The 20,277-nt window shown below is 44.7% G+C and overlaps 1 protein-coding gene and 1 pseudogene across 4 annotated transcripts in view; both read right to left on the bottom strand.

Moving 5' to 3' along the window:
• PLEKHA8 (pleckstrin homology domain containing A8) overlaps window positions 1-20,277 on the bottom strand; it is a 69,899-nt gene that overhangs the window by 16,282 nt on the left and 33,340 nt on the right. For all 4 annotated transcript variants that reach the window (XM_088445455.1, XM_088445458.1, XM_088445454.1 and 1 more), the window contains 2 exons: window positions 18,855-18,940; window positions 18,372-18,430 (listed from right to left, as the gene is read on the bottom strand). In XM_088445455.1, coding sequence (XP_088301581.1) covers window positions 18,372-18,430; window positions 18,855-18,940 — 145 coding nt within the window. The remainder of the gene's footprint in view (window positions 1-18,371; window positions 18,431-18,854; window positions 18,941-20,277) is intronic.
• LOC148507900 (5S ribosomal RNA) lies at window positions 1,617-1,735 on the bottom strand (annotated as a pseudogene).

Raw genomic sequence — 20,277 nt, forward strand, 5'->3', positions numbered from 1 at the left:
CCAGACTCTCAAGAGAAGAAACTACGGAAACCTCCCCCAGAACTATAGGTGCGTCTGGTGGGTGTCCTGTGGACCCCATGGACCTTGAAGAAAAAGAGTTAACAAGGTATGTTATACCATAACTCTTATTTTTTTCTTCGGGGTCAATGGGGTCCACAGCCATTACGTTGGGGATATCCCAAAGCACTAAACCTTCCTGGCGGGGACGCTCCTGACCCTCGGAAGAGAGGAGAACCCTACGCCCGAAGGAGGCATCCTGGGAGGCAAAAGTGTCAATACCTGTGGATGAAGAGCCCACACTCTCTGGCGCGTATATCCTGCTGGCCTAGGAAGTCCACTTCCAAATTAAGGACTCCTGGTATGAACACAACCGATCTCGCTGGAAAATGACATTCTGCCCCCTGATGGATGAGGCAGTCTACTGCGGTGGTGTTGATAGATTGCCCCTAAACCGGCCTGCCCCTTTAGTATTTCCTGAGCTTGAAAAGCGCTCCTGAATACTGCCCTTAGTTCCAGGACGTTTTACGGAGACTGCTTTCCGTTGTCCTCCATTTTCCTTGAAATGTGTGTCGACCTGTCACTGCTCCCCACCCGCGGAGACTGGTATTATCCAGGTCCAGAACGGGCGACCCTTGTTGCGACAGACGTCTTTAACGGATAGTCGCTCTTCTGGCGAGAGACAGATCGTCTGTGCTTTTATTTGGAACCCTGGCCATACCCTGACCGGGCAAATAACAGCTCCTGACAGAGAAAGACTGCCCTGAAAACCGGCTTCAAATCTCTTATCAGTGGAACTGGAAAGGGATATAAGGCCTCAGCCTTTCTGGTAATATGGATTTTTCTGCCCGGAGAAACTCCATACTACGTTCCCTACAACCCCTGGTATCTCAGGTGGTCTCCCATCCAAGTACTAACTGGGCTCAAAGCTGCCTAGCTATCAAGATCAGACCATCTTGGGCATGACCAGTATGGTCTGGCTGTAGTCAGATTCGGAAGGCTTTCACAACTTTCTGGCACTAGAACACTGGAGCCTCTCCCCATACCGGCTCCACAAGCCTAGCTTTGGTCCCTCTGATCAGGGAGGAGACTTACTGTTGGAAGATGGTCTTCCTCTCTTGAGAGTGACTCCTGGGAGGAGACCCGTGTGTCCCTAAACACCAGAAGATGTACCAGAATCTGAGGGCTGAACAGAGCGTGAGACCGACCGCCTTCTGATTCTTTTGGCTGTACTAGCCTAGCTGCTTGCCATAATTGCTGGAAAGCTGCTAAGGACGAAGTCCCTTTGACCCGAGTGAGCACACATGTCCCTCAAGGACAGATGCCTAGGAAGCCTAAACATGGTAGGTTGCAGCTGCTGAAGATACCTTAATATCAGGGTTGGCGCAGGAGTTACCAACCTGTGCTATGATCTGGTAGATTTGACTACTGTGGTGACTCTTTAGAACAGTGACCACCACAACCCATTTATATTAAGTCCAGTGAGGACACCCCCATCGCCCCTCTCTGTGGCCTGGCCCGCGTAAGGGGCCGACGCCATCTGGTCTTTGGCTGCAAAGACCTAGCAGCCTGTAGTAATTGTTGAACGGCTACTAAAGATGATGCCCTGCCTCAACCACTGCCTACAGCACCTGGTATTCCCAGGTGGTCTCCCATCAAAGTACTAACCAGGACCAACACGACATAGCTTCCAAAGTCAAAGGAGATTGGGCCTGTCCAGTGTGGTATGACTGTAGGTAAAATGTCCATTCATGATGGAAATAGAGGGCATAATCATAGGGGCTGCTGCTACAGATCACACATGAGACCAACTCAGGGGGCTCCAGCCATCTGTCTTACCTTTTCATTGGACATACAAGGTTTATCCAATGTCTAGTAATAATGTGACCATCATTTTACATCCAATGTACCCACGTATCTTTGTAGCGGGTTACATGAGGAGAAACAGTAGTGATAGACTTATGCTGACAAGGCAACATAATACAGCAGATTTCATAAGTCACATGTAATGCACATGATACATAACTATATATATATATATATATATATATAAAACTATATATATATATATATATATATATAAAACTATATATATATAAAACTATATATATATATATATATAAAACTATATATATATATATAAAACTATATATATATATATATATAAAACTATATATATATATATATATAAAACTATATATATATATATATAAAACTATATATATATATATATATATATAAAACTATATATATATATAAAACTATATATATATATATATATATATATATATATATAAAACTATATATATATATATATATAAAACTATATAACTATATATATATATATCTATATAACTATATATATCTATATATATATATCTATCTATATATATATCTATATATATATCTATATATCTATATATATATATCTATATATATATCTATATATATCTATATATATATCTATATATATATATATATATATATATATATATATATATATATCTATATATATCTATATATCTATATATATATATCTATTAGGGGTGTGCACCGGACACTTTTCGTGTTTTGTGTTTTGGTTTTGGATCTGGATCTTTCTTCGTGTTTTGGATCTGGATTGGTTTTGCCAAAACCACCCTTCCGTGTTTTGGGTTCTGGGTTTTGTGTTTTGGATCTGGATTTTTTCTTAAAAAAAAAAAAAAAAACGCTAAAATCACATAAATGGGCCTTTTTTTGTTCCTACGCTATTAATAACCCCAATAACATTAATTTCCACTCATTTCCACTCTATTCTGAACACCTCACACCTCACAATATTGTTTTTAGGCCAAAAGGTTGTACCGAGGAAGCTGGATGACTATGCTAAGCGACACAAGGGGGCGGCACAAACACGTGGCCCATCTAGGAGTGGCACTGCAGTGGCAGACAGGAAGCCAATCAGCGTTATGGTGCCCATTTGCATGTAGCACGAACCCGGGAGATCCGTGCTACATGCATCTGTGTGATTGGCACAGAGCAATGACAGGTCCGTGAGACCCGTCTGTGCTGCTGTGGTAAAAAAAAAAAAAAAAAACCTGTGTAAAAAAAGAAAAAAATGGCGTGCACCCCCCCAAAAAAGAGCAACCAGCCCCGGGCATTAGTAACCCAGTGCTGGGTGTGCTTAAATACAGGGGACAAACGACGTAGGGGTCCCCTGTACTTAAGCACAACCAGCACCGGGCTAGTCAGAACCAGCGCTGGTTGCCAAAATACGGGGGACAAACGACGTAGGGGTCCCCTGTATTCTGCGCAACCAGCTCTGGGCTCTGATCCGGTCCTGGTTCTGGAAATATAGGGGACAAAAAATGAGTAGGGTTCCCCTGTATGTTCCAGAACCAGCACTGGACTTTTTCTAGCGGGGGGCTGATGCCACAGCCAGGGGAGCCCTTTCACCGGGCCCCCCAGCCGCAGCATCAACCCTGACCGCTAGTCAGCCCAGGCCGGGGATCCCTGGAGAGCTGGGGACCCCCCCAATAAAGGGGTCACCCTCTCCAGGGCACCCCAGGCCCAGGCTGATAGCCCGGGGCTATCCCCGCCACCCCTGGTGGCGGTGGGTGGCGGGTTGATTGTGTGGTGTGGTGTAAATAAAGAATATCAAACATTGTCTTTACAAGTAGAACTGCAAGTCCCAGCTAGCCTGCCCCGCATGCTGGTACTTGGAGAACCACAAGTACCAGCATGCAGGGCATTAAGGGCCCACTAGTACCTGTAGTTCACCTGTAAAAAAAATGTTTAAAAAAACACAGGACACACACACCGTGACAGTATAAGTTTATTAAACATACATACACACACACACACACACACATGTACACATACTCACCTATGTAACCTGTAGCATCGGTCCACTTGTCCGGTAAAGTATCCCTAGGGGACCTGTGAAAAAAAACATACTCACCATCTCCTATGCGAGGTTCTGTCCTCTTCGTTCCAAAGTAGGCATCCCCGGACTTGGCAAAAAAAAAAAACGAAAACGCGATCCACGAACTTAGTACCGTTCTATAGAACGGTACTTCCCGAATGAGAGCTTAGCGGCGGGGTATCACCATGGAAACCCCGCTGCTAAGCGTTCATTGGCTGAGAGAGGTCATCTCCCGTCTCTCAGCCAATGAACGGCTCCCTCCATTGTAGTCAATGGTGGGAACCGCAGGGTAAACTTTAATAACCTTGCGGCTCCCAGCATTGACTACAATGGAGGGAGCCGTTCATTGGCTGAGAGAGACGGGAGATGGCCTCTCTCAGCCAATGAACGCTTAGCAGCGGGGTTTCCATGGTGATACCCCGCCGCTAAGCTCTCATTCGGGAAGTACCGTTCTATAGAACGGTACTAAGTTCGTGGATCGCGTTTTCGTTTTTTTTTTTTGCCAAGTCCGGGGATGCCTACTTTGGAACGAAGAGGACAGAACCTCGCATAGGAGATGGTGAGTATGTTTTTTTTCACAGGTCCCCTATGGATACTTTACCGGACAAGTGGACCGATGCTACAGGGTTACATAGGTGAGTATGTGTACATGTGTGTGTGTGTGTGTGTATGTATGTTTAATAAACTTATACTGTCACGGTGTGTGTGTCCTGTGTTTTTTTTAAACATTTTTTTACAGGTGAACTACAGGTACTAGTGGGCCCTTAATGCCCTGCATGCTGGTACTTGTGGTTCTCCAAGTACCAGCATGCGGGGCAGGCTTGCTGGGACTTGCAGTTCTACTTGTAAAGACAATGTTTGATATTCTTTATTTACACCACACCACACAATCAACCCGCCACCCACCGCCACCAGGGGTGGCGGGGATAGCCCCGGGCTATCAGCATGGGCCTGGGGAGCCCTGGAGAGGGTGACCCCTTTATTGGGGGGGTCCCCAGCTATCCAGGGATCCCCGGCCTGGGCTGACTAGCGGTCAGGGCTGATGCTGCGGCTGGGGGGCCCGGTGAAAGGGCTCCCCTGGCTGTGGCATCAGCCCCCCGCTAGAAAAAGTCCAGTGCTGGTTCTGGAACATACAGGGGAACCCTACTCATTTTTTTCCCCTGTATTTCCAGAACCAGGACCGGATCAGAGCCCAGAGCTGGTTGCGCAGAATACGGGGGACCCCTACGTCGTTTGTCCCCCGTATTTTGGCAACCAGCTCTGGTTCTGACTAGCCCGGTGCTGGTTGTGTTTAAGTACAGGGGACCCCTATGTCGTTTGTCCCCTGTATTTAAGCACACCCAGCACTGGGTCACTAATGCCCGGGGCTGGTTGCTCTTTTTTTGGGGGGGGGGCACGCCATTTTTTTCTCTTTTTACACAGGTTTTTTTTTTTTTTTTTTACCACAGCAGCACAGACGGGTCTCACGGACCCGTTAGTGCTCTGTGTCAATGACACAGATGCAAGTAGCACGGATCTCCTGGTCCGTGCGTGCATCTGTGTCATTGAAATACACAGCAGCACAGACGGGTCTCACTGACCCATCTGTGCTCTGTGTCACTGTCAATCACACAGATGCATGTAGCACGGATCTCACGAGTCCGTGCTACATGCAAATGAGCACCATAATGCTGATTGGCTGAGAGCCGTGACAGACGGCTCTGTCAGCCAATCAGCACTTTGCCCATTAAAGGCAAAGGCATTTTTTTTAAAATGGCCGCTCGAGGCAAAACCTCGAGATCCGACAGCAGATCTCGAGGTTTTGCCTCGGGAGAGGGATCCGGGGCAGACAGGGAGATCCGAGCTTGGGCTCGGATCGCCCCGGATCCCCGAAGTTCGGGTGGGTTCGGTTCTCAGGGAACCGAACCCGCTCATCCCTAATATCTATATATATATATATCTATATATATATCTATATCTATATATATATATATATATATATATACATACATACACACACACACTAAGCTCTCTGGCCAACTACCAAAACACCAGGTAGGACCTAGAGCACTGTATGACCTGATCACCGCAGTGGAGGCATATTCACATACATGCAACAAATTTTTTTTAGTCAACTGCAAACTGCCGACGAGGCTAAGCAGGACATCAAGCTCTGTATAACCTGGCCATCCACAGAGAGGCACCCAGGAAGATGAACCAAATCTCCTGAGAACATTTGCAAGTAACCCACAACAAGCGTCGGTTTACAGAAAACCTACATGTGAAGCACTCTCTAACCCCAAACTGCAGTTTAGGGGTTTCAGGAAAGTGAATTTTTGAACAGTAGCACATTCATGCCTAACTGACCAGTTTTACAAAATCTACCTGTAGATTTGCCTCAATCGGTACTGAATCCAAGCAACAAAGCTGGTCGGATTCCAATGTTATGCACTTTCCTGGGAACAAGGCATACTCAGGGATAGCCAACTTCCCTCACCCCCCCCCCCCCCAATCAGTACTTAACTCAGCTGAGTTTTCCTAATTAGGAGAGAGGGGGGGGATGGGCAACCCAGCCCTACCAGTATATGTGAATTACAATTTAGCCCATACAGCCTACAGCTGGGGCCAATGTAATGTGCTCATCTTCACACATTGGCCCTCATTCAGAGCCGCACGCAAGCGGGCGCACGTACGTTAGGCGTACGTACAAAAATATTTAAATTCAATGGCTCGCTCGTATTTTCGTTCGCATCTAAAATTCCTCCCTAAACTCTGACGACCCCTCCTCTAACTAACGAGCGTACGAAATAGCGAGCGTACATCCCCGAAATGGCTTGAAAGGAACGCACGCACAAGTATAAACAGGAAGTGGCCTTGTCAGATGTCGATTACCTGCTCCTTTATTCTGCCTACCTCCATCAATCGTATCATGCAAATCAATGTATCAATTAGCTTAATTGTTTGTTTTTTTTCAACACAATGCAAGAAACTTTACTCTTGTCTGTGTTTGTGTTTACCCGCAGAATACGTACGGATGAAACATTCGCTTTTATTGTTTAAAAAACATGTGAACCACAATTAAACAATTGTACTATTGCTGTGTATCCCCGCATATTTCCCTGGGTTCATTTCTTTATTTAAATTTGCTTACGCATGTCACTGCATCAAGCCTATCCTAACTCTCCAGAGATTTCTGGCCCTGTCGAACACATGACTCATACACTAACCAATAAAATTGCTCCTGTTAATTTCCAAAATACATTAGCCAATCAGAAAATTTTTACACACTTTATCAAAAATGATTTTTAAGAAAAACACCATTGCCATCATGAGAGCCTCCGCATTCACCAGGCGTGAGCTGCTGGTGCTTACGGAGGTCATGGATCGCCGGATCACCAGCCAGCCAGAACCCATGACCAACCGGCAGAAGCGCTCCGCGTATGCGGATGTACGGTCCCGCCTGCGGTCCTTCGGATCACGCCGCAACATCGGGCAGCTGGAGCGCAGGTGGTCCGACCTGCAACGGCGAACGCCCCGCTTGCTGGCATGCTTTCGCATGCAGATCCTGGCAAGTAAGTGTTATGTATTGTGGTTTTAATGTTTGTGTTTGTGGGGCAAACTGCGTGTGCATGTTTTCCTGTCTGTTCTATTTATTATTTGTACTCATATCTGCGTGTGCATGTTTTCCTGTCTGTTCTATTTATTATTTGTACTCATATCTGCGTCTGCATGTTTTCCTGTCTGTTCTATTTATTATTTGTACTCATATCTGCGTGTGCATGTTTTCCTGTCTGTTCTATTTATTATTTGTACTCATATCTGCGTGTGCATGTTTTCCCTCTTTTTATGAATTTTTAATTCTACTGCTATTTTTTTTGGTTTTATTTCTTTTTTCTTTTTTTTTTTTTGTTTGTTTGCCCGGATTTGTCCATAAACTAAACGCAATTTATTTGACATATTTTAGGGGAACAGCCAAGACTCCGCCGTCAACGTCGGCGTTCCCGCCCACTCTCCCCAACCCCCAGCCAACACTCCACCCCAAATCTTTCGCCTATTCCCCACTCCTCCCCATCCTTCCCAGACCCTCTCCCGGAAATGTCGGGCCTCCTTCCCCTCCGTCCCACTTCCCCCTCTCCTCCACCCACCCCTCTTCCAATTACCCCCTCCCCGGAGTCCAGCATAACTCCGCCCCATTCTTTGGGGAATGACGGATCCTCCGAGGAGGATCATGGAGGTTTTGCCGGAGCTCCCGATTTGTTTCCCGGTATGTTTTTTATTATTTTTTTTTAAAGCACAAACTGTTTGTATGTAATCATGTGTCGTGCCTTTCTTCGTGTTTTTGTGGCTTGACTTTTGTTGATTGTGAAGGTTTGCCTTTACCTCTTCCTGGTGATTTAAGCATACACATATCATACCTGTGGGAATTTGTACTTTGTATTTTTGCCAGCCCACCCTTTTTATTTATGTTTTTGGGTTTAGGAGTGATTTTTTTTTTTTTTTATGTTTTTCTGTGGAGTCCCTATTGTTGTATTAACCCACACACTTTTCTCACCCACAGAGGAACAGAGGCGTCGGCAAGAGGTGGCGGATGTTGTGGGGCAGATGCGCCACCATGTAATCGGCCTTCTGGTGGCCCTCGACCGGCTGTCTGGCCTCCTTCGGCATTAGTTTTTTTTTTTTTTGTTGTATTTGCCAAATAAATTTTTAAAGACAAATATACGTTGTGGCTCATTTTTAAAAACCAAAACCAAGATAGTTTAGCCTGACATAAGTTCCTGCAAGGATTTCCCTTTTTTAAAAGTTAGATTGTGTTTTGTCTTTGTATGTCAAACAGACACCAGAAACACATAACAGTAACAATGTAATTTCCCTTTTTGGGTGTAGTGTCAATTTCAGATTTCTACATTTTCCAGGTTCCTACTTGGTGCGCAAGCTGCTTAGGCCAATCTTACAAATCCCAAGGTTGGGCCAGGCTTCCTTTTGGTGTGGATTGGAAAGCTGAAAACATATTTCAGTTTTGCTCAACTGGCGTCAGTACTGGTTTACCCCTTAGTCAAATGTAACTTGTGTTAACCTGGTTACACTTGCTGTTAACGTCCCAAAAAAGGAAGACCATTTCACTCTTCAAACATTTATTCACCACATAACAGAGAAAACAAAGTGGTCACTCCCAAAAAAAAAACACAGTGATAAATTCAAATACAACACATACCAAGAAAAAAATAAATAAAAACACAAAATCAAGAACTGGTTGACGAAGGACCATGCCAACATGATTCCACAAACATGGCGTTGCGATATGGGTTCCAGAATATATGCCCAAAAGGACCAGATCCAGGTTTGGTAAGGGTAGCAGGAAGTAGTGAGCGTTGGAGTGCCAAAGATTATGTGAACAAACAGAAGATGGTGAGAAAATTAAAAAAAAATTAGATGTTTGCCAAAAAAAACAAACACATTAGGTATAAACACTGGAGTTTTGAACAAACTTACCTAAAAAATCTGGCCACCACATCATCGCGTATGGCCCCCCCACATACTGACCTTCGACCAACCTCGGGGGGGCCATCCTCAGGTAAGGCATCCTCTCGCTGCATTGGGACACCACTCCTTATGGCAATGTTGTGAAATATCCCACACAGGACCACAATTTTAGACACCATATCCGGCACATACATGAGCTCGCCACCAGAGCGGTGGAGGCATCTGAATCGGCCTTTTAAAAGGCCGATACAGCGCTCCACCACTTGCCTGGTGGCTGTAAGTGCGGAATTATACGCACTTTGTGGCCCTGGTGTGGGAGCCAAATAAGGAGTGAGCAGCCAGGACATGCAAGGGTATCCACTGTCTCCTGTGAACAAAAATAGACCACATCAGGAACACTGTGTATCAAGCTTAACATTGTTATGTACTAAAGGTCTCCACTTACCCAGAAGCCACGCATCACCAGCTTGTAGGTTGGTTAATTTCTGCCATATCCCTGATTGCCGGATGACGAAGGAGTCATGTGCACTTCCTGGTAATTTAGCATTCAGGGACAGGATCTGGAGGGAGGCATCACATACCACCATTACATTCAGGGAGTGATAGTGTTTCCTGTTTCTAAATATTGCCTCCAGCCGTGCTGGAGGCTGAAGTGGTATGTGAGTACCATCCACAACCCCTATGATGTGTGGGAAGCCAGCTATTTGGTAAAAATTGGCCTTGGCCACACTAAGGGCACCCATATCCAAAGGCATTTTAATAAAATGATGGAGGTGCTTGAAAAGTGCCTCCATCACTGCCCTCAGGATCCGGGAAAAGGAGGATTGGGAGATGCCCGCCACTATTCCCACCGTTGTTTGAAACGATCCTGAGGCACAGAAATGTCACACCGCCATAAATTGCGTCAGTGGTGGTATTGCTGTTGGACTGTCAATTTGCCGCTCAAGATCACTTTCTATTAATGAGAGAGTGTCTATGATGATTTTGGGAGGTAGACGGTAGCGTCTTAAAACCTCATCATCGGGCATTCCAAAAAGGGTGACACGTGTTCGAAATATCTGGGGCCTTGCATGCCTACGATGCCTACGCCTGGGACGAGTTTGAGGTTGGTCGTCTTCCGGGAGCAGGGCCAGAACAATTCGCCCCAGATCTACCTGAAATTCAAAGTTTACAATGTAAGGCTTTTGACCCACCCCAAAAGTAAGAAAAAACAACTTAGCTTTCTGATACCATCCATAGCTGCTTACATGCCGGGGTATTGTCATGATACGTATAAACTGTAAAAAAGGCAACAATGAGACTTCAAAAATTTAGAGGGTGTTTTTTTTGTTTAAAAATTGTTGCAAGCCAACACAGAAAATAGCGGAAAAACACATTTGGCCATCGATGAAAACTACATTGCACACCGTACGTCAAATAGGGTTCAAATGGACCCAAAAAATGGAAAAGGGAAAAGCAAAACTGGATTATATGATGAATAAGCCGTCAAAAATGCGGTAAATTATTCGCAAATGCAAGTCACTACACCAACAGTCAAAAATGCGGTAAATTATTCGCAAATGCAAGTCACTACACCAACAGTCAAAAATGCGGTAAATTATTCGCAAATGCAAGTCACTACACCAACAGTCAAAAATGCGGTAAATTATTCGCAAATGCAAGTCACTACACCAACAGTCAAAAATGCAGTAATTCATTCGCAAATGCAAGGCGCTACACCAACAGTCAAAAATGCCGTAATTCATTCGCAAATGCAAGACAAAAAATGGACTTACCCAACTCGAATATATAAGATGTCCTCAAAAAACTTCTTTGGGTCCGAAAACAAAAAAAAACTAAAAAAGATGAAATGAGTGTTAAACAAATTAACTAACCACAAAACAGAAGAATACACCAATTGGCCACAAATTTGAATGCACAAAACTTACCAAATCAGGAAAGGATGTTGAAAAAATGAAAAAAATGCGAACGGAAAAACCAAAGAAATGTAGCAAAAACAAACAAAAAAACAACTCTCCAAAATCCTCCAAACGCAACCAACCAACCAAATCCAAACCACTTAACCGACAACACTCCAACAACCCCACCTCGAATCCACACACACCAAGCCATAAATAGTGTTTATTTTCCCGCACAAATTAAGGATGAATCATAGGGACGCACAATCAATGATGCGGCCGCAAACTAACGACGCATGTATAAATACGTCACGAAATCACATAGAATTTCTGGATGATTTCATGCTGGAAGCAGAGACATGGCTTCAAACCAGGGAAACAATGGTCAAAATTGCGGCGGTAAGGCCTTCATGCATTTTGTGTCAATGAGTATTTTAAAACATAATATTGTGCAAGTTGTGAAGTGGCTAAATCTGCATATTTACCCAAATAGGTGAGGAGGATGACATGGAAGAGACTGCTGGCCCCAGTCAACCCGCCAAAGCTGCAAAAAAAAAAAGGCAGCCACATTTCACAAGCAAGGAGATGGAGGTTTTGATCCAGAAGTGCGTTGACATCCTGCCCCAGGCAGCCAGGAATATGAGCCAAAGCCAGAAGTGGAGAATGTGGGAGGAGGTCGCCGTTGCTGTCAATAGGGTGGGTGATTATGTCCGTCTAGCCCGGGATGTCAAACGGCGGTAAGTAAACACTTTCCCATCCTATAAACAAACCCCATTGTAAAAAAAAGGATAATGGTTCCAAATTCATTCCACAGATGGGCAGACTTCAAATATCGTCTAAAACAAAAACTTGCCGACAGGGCTAGGCATGCAAGGGGGACAGGTGGGGGTCCCACCCCTGTGTCATTGGAGTTGACAGACTTAGAAGAGATGGCACAGGGGTGTGTGCAGGCTGTGGAGGTGTTTGGCGTGTCCAACATGGATACGGACATGCCAGACTTTGCGGCTCCTCATGTTGGCCAAGGTAAGTCTTGTGATGTCACCAACTCAGAAATGCTATTGTGCCAATATGTAGATTCTAATGTGAGTCTTTTCTCCAATTTCCTAACAGAGACAGAGGCGGATGAGTCTGCTCCAGAGGGGAGCCTTGGCCGCAGAATTTCTGCTGACTCTGCAGGGGAGGAACCAGTACATCCGGCTGAGGACCCTGCAGAAGCCAGTCCAGGGCGTGCCCCCTCGCAGGCAGTGGGCCTCCTCACAGAACTCAATTTTAAATCGGATTGCCATACGGAGATTCTGCAGAGGATGGACGCCAGTCTGATACGGGTGGCTGAGGCCCTGGAGCAAAATGCTGCGGCCAACGTGACCATTGCTCAGGCCCTGGCGGAAAATACCAGGGCCAACATCCGCATCGCCGATGCCCTGGAGCAGCTCGTTCGCCAGCACATGGTGGAGCCGACCTCCCTTCCTGCCGGAACATCCAGATCCTCTACCTCTGGCACAACATCAGGCAATCCTCCAAATGTGCCTAGCCCTGTGCCTAGTCCAGAGGCCACAACATCTGCCTCTGGACAGGCCAGCCCGATGGCATCCCGGACCCGGTCTGGCGCCCACCCTCACCCAGCCAAACGGGCGAGAAAACGGTGACAGCAATGGCGACTTTTCCCACTTTCCTTCTGTGCTTGGCTCATATTCCTTTCTGGTCAAAACTTCCCTCTCCTTTCTTGTGAAATGTTTTTAAATTTTGTATTTACGCTTATGTTAGTAGTTATGTTTTTTTTTTTTTTTGATCAAATATCTTGGCCACAAAAAAAGGCAATACAATATTATGCCAATTTGTTTGTGTGTAAACAATAAATTAAAAACAAAACACTGACATTGTATTGTGACATTATTGTACAAATGGGTTACATTTAATCCTGGCCTTAAACGCAAAAACTGACCCTCTTTTTAAAAAAAAAAGGCCTCTTTAAGGAACGTTTAAAAAAACACATAGCGATGCAAATTCCACAGTAAACAAAAAAAAAGGGGAGCTAATTAAAAGATGATGACATTATTGTTACAATAGGCCATAACCACCAAATTGTGGCCAAAATAAAAGCCCAAAAATGTACGCTAATTGATTATGTAATCCTGACATTAGCAGCTCTGATTTCCACCTGCGTACGCTTTTGTGCTATCCCAATAAACTGCTTTCCAAACACATACCAAGCCGGATTTCAATCCAACACTAATTACTTTACTGACCAGCCACGATTAATCGCTGCACCATCGTGGAGTCCCGGGACGGAGGAGAAGGCCATCGCCAATGTGGTCGAGTAATCCTGACCCTAAGCTGTGCGAGCATTTTGAAGGGAAAGCGGATGTTTCAGTGACGTATGAGACGGTCCGAACACATTTGACGTTCGCATCTGCTAATGTATGTACGCCCCAAAAACGCCTCGCCACGCCTGCGTTTTTTCATCTCCACCCCCGTCAACACCCAAAAACGCCCTGTTCTGTCAATCACATTTGACATGTCACTTCCTGTACGCTATTTTAGGAACGAGAGAAAAAAAGCTCGCAATCTGCCGTACGCACATGCGCGGTGTAACACCGACGCATGCGCGGTTAGTCAACATCGGAACGCAACGAGCGTACTGTTGTTAACGTGCGGCTCTGAATGAGGGCCATAGTCTTTCCAGAAACAAAGGCAGCATAACTCAGCAAAACTTAACGCATTTAAGCAGTATATTTGCCATAGGCTCTTAATCAAAAAAGCACACCAGCTCAATAGGATAATTGAGCCTGCCACTAAGCAAGGTATTTTGGTCCATAATCTGGGAAAAGGAAACCCAAGGGAGTTCCTATCCAGAAGCTGGGAGGTTTGTCTACTTGACACAGTAACCACATAATCAGATTGTATGAAATCCTGTGGGGAAAACCCCCCAGCACAGGGACTTTAGCAGCCTGTCCTTCAGACTCTGAGACATAATAATGACAAGTTCTGAGTACACATGCGATTTTGTTTCACCCTGACTACCCACACACCCGTAGGAAAGTAGCGTTCCCGCTAGGCTGTTTTAGCAGGGCGCGGCGCCCTGCCCTCCTTCTGGAGGGCAAAAAGCACCCTGCCCTCCAGGAGGGCAAAAAGCGCCCTGCCCTAACAGCCTGCGGGAGCCGTTCTCACCGGCGGGACGCAGCGTCCCGCGGGTGGAGAAACATGCGGTGACCCGGTCACCGCCGGAGAATAGACGCCGGGCGCATGCGCCCGGCATCTATTCTCCCTGTCTGCAGGGCTTGTGGGCTGCCCGGCATGTCCTTAAGTGCCGGGCACGCCCCCAAGAGTGACGAAAAGGGGACGCGTCTTATAGACACGCCCCCTTTTCCGATGGCCACGCCCCCTCCTCGGCCGCGCGCGCGCCTTCGGGGCGCGCACAGGCATGCCCTCTCTAGCTCCGGCGCCCTGCCTGCCGCCAGAGCTAGAGGGAACACTAGGAAAGGGTTAAGGGAAAAGACAGTGATAATTTACAGGAGTCACAGTTCTTTCATCCAGTGGTGTATCTAGGGGTCCGAGCGCCCCTGACAAACCAAGGGACTGGCGCCCCCCTCCAATGACTGTTTCTACTGGTACAAAAAAAACTAAAGGTGCATACACACTAGACGATATGCTCCCTGAGCGATATCGTCTAGTGTGTCCCCGGCAGGGTGTGCTCAATGTTGTTTATGACATTGAGCACAGCCGCTGAACGATATCATTAACGATATCGTTCAGCGCCGGGCTCTCTCCCCAATTCCCTGACATGCAACAACCTGACGAGATCGTCAGGTTGGCCTGCATGTCAGCCCGATGAACGATGATGACGAACGACCCGCGGGAACGCGCGTCGTCATTATCGTTCTTCTTTTTGGGCTTAAAAATGGACGATAAAGTGGACAACTGAACGATATCGTCCACTTTATCGCCCAGTGTGTACGCACCTTTAGACACACCTGTAGAAATAGGGAGAATATATATATATATCTTTTATAGAACTTAATCTATTGCAACCCACTATTTATTAATTTATTTATGCAAAAAACACACTGGAAAAGATTGAAAACATTGCGCCAAAAACAAACAAAATGCATTATGGGTAAAATAATTTACATATATTCAAATACAGCTATCTATACTGCATTATGCTTTTTAACAACTCCACCTTATAATTCACTAGGATGACAGCCCACAATGGTCCTTTCCTATAACCCACATAAGAATAAAAACCGTCCATAAGGAGCTTGTCTTATTCCCCAACATGGAAGTATCCACAACCTACAAGGATCATAGCAAGTTCCACAAACTGAAGAAAAATAAATTTACTGTACTTACTCTGGGGGTAGTTCAATTTACACGCTTGCAGAAATAGGGAGACAAAAAAAAAAATATGTATATATATATATATATATATATATATATATATATACACATACATACATATTTATATTTTTTTCAGTTATAACACTACATGCAAAGCACTGTTTATTAATTTCTATGTCAGCAACACAGGAAAAGAGGGTATCAATAACAAAACTAGATGCATTGTGGGCAAGGTAATTTGCATATATGCAAATTACCTTGCGAATAGAGCTTTGTGATTGATATGGCCCTCTTCTCCTGCATGATTGACATATGGGAATCAGTGAGTGGTGATTGGTGTATGATGGGTATTGTGGGGGAAGAGATATATTAAGTAAAAAAAAAAAAATGTAGTCTCTCTAATTTTAAATGTTTCTGATATGAAGGGACATATAAGAAGCCTAATACACATTAGTGCCAATGGAGGACAGAGCAGAGCAGAATGTAGGAGACAAAAGGAGACCAGGGATCCTTTGCTAATGATGGCTGACTGCGGGACACTGGTTAGAGGAGACAGGAGACCAGAGATCATAAATGGCAGCTGTCGGCAACGGCGCCCCCCCTCAGCCGTCGCCCCTGGCGAGGGCCATCTATGCCAATAGGAAGATACGCCCCTGCTTTCACCTAAGAAACAGTATCCATAAAACAACAATCACATGTCATGCATAAACACTCTGCAAGTCATATGCATATAAGCTCTTACTACCACCATCAGCCTAGGCTTCGGTAGGATAGAGCCCTGTGAAAACCTGAACCAGCAGTAGGCAAGGTATACAGGGAGACTGCCCAGCATCCTGTAGGAGCAGCGTTCAGAGATCAACTGACATACACTCTGGCTGCCCTATGTGGAGGCTGGGAGGAGCAATCCACAATCACTGCGCCAGAGGACTGAACTAGCGTGTGGATTGTGGATTGGGGGAGGGGCCGCCGGGGAAGCGTACCTCCACTGGGCCGCTGCCACAAGCCCCGGCTGGTCAGGAACATCATATCCCGGCGGTCTAGGCTAGGAGACAAGCCGTATGCCTCCTGACTGCAGCACACCTCTGGTCAGTCTCACCGCCGGAGGCCAGACCGCCATGTGGTCCCGGCGTCAGCGGCCGCCGCAACCACCTGCTTACCTGCCATCCCCTTGATCCGGTTGCGGTCCAGGGCCTGAGAGCCCCTGCCGAATCCGCAGCCATGGACCTGCCAAGGCTAGCGGTGCGGCGCCGGAGGAGGTAGTTGCAGCGTGTGGCCGGTGCGCCTCCAATCAGGTGCGAGGCTGCTTCCAGGACAGCTCAGACCACCCGCTGAGATAGAGAGTAAAACACATTTTTTTTTTTTTTTAGTTACTCGTTTGTAGGACTGCTTCCAGCAGTCCCACTGCCTATGTGGTGAGCACACCAAACAGGAAGAACTGGCTACCTGAGGCAGGGGGTGGGGTATATGTGGAGGAACCCCGATGCATCCTGGGAGCAGAGAGCTTGTTTGTGTTAACTGTTTGGTGACCAGGATTCATACCCCAACGTAATGGCTGTGGACCCCGTGGACCCCGAAGAAGAAATGTAACATTATTATATTATTTACAAACAATTATTGCCATTTGCAGTATGTTTGAAACAAATGTTCATTGATTTAAACATTTATATGTAAAAAGAAATAAACAGGATTCAAAATCTATAAAGCAAAAATAACCAAGCAATAAAGTGGAATATGTACTATAGCTAGACACATAAATGTGTAAAATTGTGTCAGTGCTGTTAAGTGATCTGTCCCTTTTTTGGGCAAATGTGCCTATTTTCATGGAAAGTGGGTAGATCTGTGAGAAAAGTGGGTGGCCTCTGTGGAGGATATAACTTTAGCATGTTCTGCTGGGAGCTGCTAGGCGGGAAATGGGGCGTTCCTAGCTAACTGCGGGCTGAGCACACACCACAAGCAAAATAGATACTTAAATGAGATTCAAGGTATAGAAAGTGCACATTTACGGGCTAGTTTCCTTGCTAGCTCTCCACAAAAAGGGTGCTCTTTTACAGTCGCTCAGGAGGTGCATTTTCAGGATTCTTGCCATACTTTCAAAGGGATGTTTTTTTAACATCACGCTGCATATACAGTAATACAGGTAAGCATATTAATAAGTGTGTAAAATCCCATGTACTAAAAATGTTCAACTGATGTCCCCAGTTCTCATCATTAATTAAAGACAGAAGCTGGAGCAAGCAATATTTAGCAAAAAAAATAAAATAATTAATGTTTATTTGACTTTAGAGGGTGATTACAGGTAGGACCATAATATTATATTTTTGCAGTTCCACAATAAGCTTTCCAGTTGAGCCCTCAACCTCGCTGAAGTAGAAAAAGGATAACTGAACAGGGTCATTTCCCAAAATGTGACTGCACAAAGTGGATAAATGGGAACCTCTGAACAAAATTTTACAGTCTGGTCAATGGTATAAAAAAACAAGATAAATAAAAAGAAATAAATATATATTCAAAATAAAATAGGCAAAGGGTACAGTCCAGTCCCCTTTAACCTACGGCGAACGCTCCACTAGCCCCTCCTACTCTGGTGCACAGTTAGAGCTGAACACCAAGGCTTTTAAATTATAAACAAATGTTGTCAACCTTGTATTACAAATGCCAAATACACATAACAAGGAACACCTATTTTGGAATTCTATTTCAATAAAATGCATGAACGTCCAAGCATTTGTATAGGGTGTGAACATGTAGATTCTTAACAGAAGTTCATAACTTACCTTTATGTTCCCAACAAAATCCATTTTTACAGGTGCAAATACTGTGGACCCAAGCTTGTCTATAGGAAGACAAAGAAAATGCTGACAGTTCAATCACAATATTTTCTCTCAACTCATTCAACAACTAACAACCTCAAACACTCTATCTAAATCACTAATGATTTACCTGCCTCCTGAGACATTTTGATTAAGCAGTAAGGATACTAAATAAAATGCTTTAAATGTTTGAGTATAAGCATATCAGATTTTGGACTTGGCTGTACTTTAAACAGACAACATTATTTAGTAGAAAACATATTTTGCAAGTGTGAGTGATGCTTTATCCTTTTACTATAGTATAGACCAAGCATGTAACATGCAGTAAGTCATAAAACTGCTCACTAATCAATTTGATTGATTCTCAAGAAGGCAATTATAGGACATTTAAGCATACAAAGCTGGTATTAAACTATGTATATTGAACTGTAAAGAACATATACATACCCAAAATAGGCACTACTGCATAGCAGGAATCTAGGAAAAATTCTGTTGGTATTCCCTCTTCACCTTCATATACAATATCACTGAATCTGAAATAATCATAAAACACACACTGCTATTCGTGACCATTATACTGACTGTAAGATTAGCAGGACAGTAAGAGCACACTGACATCTGTTTTTGCACCCTGGGGATGGGTGACACACTGACCGTTGGGAAAGAAACCATTACAAGTATAGAAACCCCAGATTTATTGCAGCGGATTTGAAACTGCTGCAAACCCGCTCAAAACAATGGGGTGGTGGTGACAGGCGAGAAAGCTCAAACAGCAGCAACATGCTTTTTGAGTTATCTGGTCAACCAGAAGACAGTATAGCTCCCATGTGACACCACTGTTTCCCTAGCTGGATATAGCAAGCATTCAGTACCTCCCACATGGCACCACTGTTTCCCTAGCTGGAAATGGGAACAGTTCAGTATCTTCCATGTGACACCACTATTTTCCTAGATGTTAAGAGAAAGCATTCAGTAGCTCCCATGTGACACCATTGTTTCCCTAGCTGGATATAGCAAGCATTCAGTACCTCCCACATGGCACCACTGTTTCCCTAGCTGGAAATAGAAAGCAATCAATAGTTCCCATGTGACACCACTGTTTCCCTAGCTGGAAATAGAAAGAATTCAGTAGCTCCCATGTGACACCACTATTTTCCTAGATGTTAACAGAAAGCATTCAATAGTTCCCACGTGACATAGCTAGTTCCTTAGCGAGATATAAAAAAAGCATTCTGTAGCTCCCACGTGACATCAATGTTTCCCTAGCTAGCTATAGAAGGCATTCAGTAGATCCCACGTGACACTATTTTGCTAGATGGATACAGAAAGCATTCAGTAGCACCCACATGACACCACTATTTCCAGAGTTGGATATAGAAAGTATTCAATAGCCCCCATGTAACATTACTGTTTCTCTAGCTAGATATAGAAAGCATTCATTAGATCCCACTATTTTTCCAGATGTTAACAGAAAGCATTCAATAGTACCCACGTGACATCAATGTTTACCTAGCTAGATATAGAAAGCATTCAGTAGATCTCACATGATACCACTATTTTCATAGATGGAAACAGAAACCATTCAATAGTTCCCACGTGACACCACTGTTCCCCTAGCTGAATATAGAAAGCATTCAATAGCTCCCACGTGACACCACTGTTTCCCTAGCTGGATACAGAAAGCATTCAATGGCTCCCACGTGACACCACTGTTTCCATAGCTGGATTTATTCAGTACAGTAGCTCTCACATGACACCACTGTTTTCCTAGATGGAAATAGAAAGCATTCAATAGATCCCTCGTGAAACCACTGTTTCCCTGGATGGAAACCCATAAATGTCCAATACAGCAGCTCTTGTATAAAACAAC

This window comes from Taudactylus pleione, unplaced genomic scaffold (genome assembly GCF_031769625.1).
Source record: "Taudactylus pleione unplaced genomic scaffold, aTauple2 ptg000380l, whole genome shotgun sequence".
Classification (NCBI taxonomy): Eukaryota; Metazoa; Chordata; class Amphibia; order Anura; family Myobatrachidae; genus Taudactylus; species Taudactylus pleione.